Source organism: Lupinus angustifolius, unplaced genomic scaffold (assembly GCF_001865875.1).
Source record: "Lupinus angustifolius cultivar Tanjil unplaced genomic scaffold, LupAngTanjil_v1.0 Scaffold_150_45, whole genome shotgun sequence".
Lineage (NCBI taxonomy): Eukaryota > Viridiplantae > Streptophyta > Magnoliopsida > Fabales > Fabaceae > Lupinus > Lupinus angustifolius.
Genome location: NW_017725930.1, coordinates 57,818 through 60,922, shown reverse-complemented (window position 1 = coordinate 60,922; position 3,105 = coordinate 57,818). Strand labels below are relative to the sequence as shown.

At 39.1% G+C, this 3,105-nt stretch overlaps 1 protein-coding gene across 1 annotated transcript; it reads right to left on the bottom strand.

Moving 5' to 3' along the window:
* Nucleotides 1–630: 630 nt before the first annotated feature.
* Nucleotides 631–3,105, bottom strand: LOC109340238 (protein RTF1 homolog). The gene has a single exon (XM_019577868.1). It carries the CDS (start codon nucleotides 2,794–2,796, stop codon nucleotides 835–837), a length of 1,962 nt encoding a protein of 653 aa, XP_019433413.1. The 5' UTR covers nucleotides 2,797–3,105; the 3' UTR covers nucleotides 631–834.

Below are 3,105 nucleotides of genomic sequence, written 5' to 3'. Positions count from 1 at the left end.
TCAACAATCTCTAAATTAAGTGCAACTTTTACAATATGGGGAAAGTGAAAGCATATTATTTGCTTAATTGAGTTATTCTAAATTATTATAGTTTAACTACTATAGAAATATCATTTTTAACAACCAAGATAACCAAACAAAATCGTGTAGTAAGATAGAAGATGATTTTTTTACTGACGAAGAAAATAGCTGAAATTTTAGCTATAATTCAATAATCGATGTACATTTTTCTTTAATGTTTTTAATTGTTAATTATTATTATTTAAAATTAATATGTAATTTTGAAACTTTAAAACAATTATATATTTATTTATATTTTTTGTTACTCTATTAATCATCTTAATTATAAATTGTTATCAAGCATTGTTGCCTCTCCTAAACTTTATGTCAAGATCCGCCACTGTCTCAAGGAAATATTCCTAGACCAGAAAGCTAAACATGAGTAAAGAACCTAGGAAAAAGCATTATGGTTAACACACTCAACAAACATAGAATCTAAGGAAAGTGAAACAATCAAAAGTTCCTTGAGACAATACTGGTCCGAGGAGGACAATAATTTGTACTTATAATTCACCACCATCAGAACTGATTTTCTGTGTGTACTTCCAACCATTCAGCTAAAAATCAATAGCAGATCATAAAAAAACATTTGTAAATTGCATTTATGGAATGTCTTAAAGTACAATAAAAAACATGAAAAAAATAAACTGTCCTGAAAAGTTCAACATACAGAAGAGCACAACAACATTGTTACAGTCAACACAAACCATCTTCAGCTTATAGAACCATGGACTTATTATCACAACTAGCTTGCTGTAAGGGCAGCAACTGATTTCAGAGAAGCCCTCTTCTTCTTTTGTAATCATTAATTGAGAGTGCCATTGTATGCTTCTTCCCATCACTTTCCGGGACTCGAACACCTATTTTCGATTCTATTTGTTGTTTTCTTGCCATATATGCTGCTTGAGCTCCTTGTGCTCCACCGAACTTCTGAAGTGATGTTAACGAAATTGGCAAGTTGAAATTGTGCAGCACATTCCTCACTGTCCCTTGATCCACCGGAGCAATTGTATCCACTAGCTTACCAGCATCAGCAGCAGCCTCCAAGTCTGCGGCAGTAGCCACCATGCCATCCGCTGTCAGAGGTGCTCCTGTTCCTTTGCTGCCTGCATCAGCCACCACGCCATCGGCACTGTTGTTTCCAGTGGCAGCCTTTTCGCCAGGATTTGAAGCATAGTAGTTCCTTGATCTAGTCCATCTCCGAGAAAATGGATCATAACCTTCCTCCCCTGCTTTCAAATCTATATTCACTCGCTTCATTTCAGAAGCATTCTTAAAGTTCTCAAACCTGTTTTTTCTGTTCATCTCAGCAAGCCTCAAAGCTTTCACATCCTTCTCCTGTGCTTGCCTGGATGCCTCTAATTCTTGAAGTCTCTTCTTGATCCTCCTCACTCCTGCTTCATCATTCTTACTTTTTGCTATTTCCATTTCCCCCCTCAGCCGATCCTTCTCCACTGCAACATTTAGTGGCCTTGACAAGGCAGATTTTTTCTCTTGTAACATCTGCTTCACAGTAGCCGCAGAATAGACAAAAGTTGTGATCTTTTGTATAGCCTCTTTCTTTTCTAACACATCATGTTTGCTTGGCATCCGGCCACCACTTCGATCTACTTCCTTAACCCACTGTTCGAATTCCTCCTCAATCGGAGGAGAGTTGCTAACCATAGCCATTTGCCACCTTGCAGAAGAACTTTCATTTCCCCAAACAAGATTCAAATACTTGTATGTATTTTTGTTCTCAAATATATAATGTTTATCAGGTTCTGAGGCGTCAACATTTTTCACCATGCAGAGCCTGTAGATAGGTCCAGTTTCTGATCTACCTATTCCCACTCTTACAAAGCAGCCAACTATTAACTCCTCGAAGAAAGGTTCCATAATCCATTTCGCAAGTTTTGACCTGCGAATAGTTATTTCCTTTATATCCTGAAATAATAGTCCCTGGGACCCAGCTAATGTCCTATCATCATCACTATCAGCAAATCCTCCATCCCCAGTTGAGTCATCATCATCACTGTGACTTTCACTCTCACTATGGCTTGAGTTACTGAGACTTGCTGAAGTGACAGTGTTGCGCTTTTGTGGGGGGAAATGCCGGGGAGCTGAACCTTTAGATGCCTCTCGCTGTCTGCGGTGAGCTTCAGGATCCTGCTGTTTCAATCGCTTTGCACGCAATTCATTTAATGCTTCATTCTTCGCTGACCTGTCGGCAGACCTGACTGAATAACGCACACGAGACGATGGCATGGGTGGAGACTGTTTTCTGGGCGCTACTGCCTTTCCTTTATCGCGTTTTGATGCTATCTTCCCCAATAAATTCTTGTCATCCTTTTTGGCAGCCCTGTCTGATAAGATCATCTCTCTTTGAAGTTCAGTCATCTCTGAGAGCTTTCTCCTGTCATCGTCATCCTTGTAGAGATCATCACCAATATCCGAATCATCGCTGCTATCACCCTTATGATCGCTACGATCATCACCTTCATCTGCTTCTTCATGACTGCCAATATCATCATCATCTCTTTCTGCTGGATCCAGTCTTTTTCTAAGAGGAACTTGTGGTCTAGAGGGCTTTCTGCTTCCGTAATTAAGCCCATCAGAATCATCGTCCCTAGAGTCACTCCCACCATTTGAATAAGAGCCTTCACGTCTAGTCCTTGAAGGAGGGAAATTCCGATTTCTCCCCGCTGAACCAGTCCTCCCAGCAGCCTCCAAAAGCAAATTTTCCAAATCCGCCATAATTGTCCTTGATTCACGTATCTAAGCCACTCTGAATTTTGAATGCAAACAACAAACATTTAATAGGGTACCTTCAATCAATTATACGTATCTAAGCCACTGGAGTGGCAATTATGATGCAAGGTTAGCAAAAATAACACATAAATACACTATGATCAATTAGGATGTAGAATTCAGATTAGGGTTGAAAACTTCATATTGATTCCCATAAAAATCAGTTATCACCTTGGTGTGAATCAAAAAATAAAATCAACAAGCATTAGAAAAGCACTTTTAAGGTCTAATTTCTGCAATGTATGATCACTACAT

What these genes read in the sequence shown, in the direction of transcription:
- LOC109340238 (XM_019577868.1), bottom strand. Translation starts at nt 2,796, where the DNA reads ATGGCGGATTTGGAAAATTTGCTTTTGGAGGCTGCTGGGAGGACTGGT.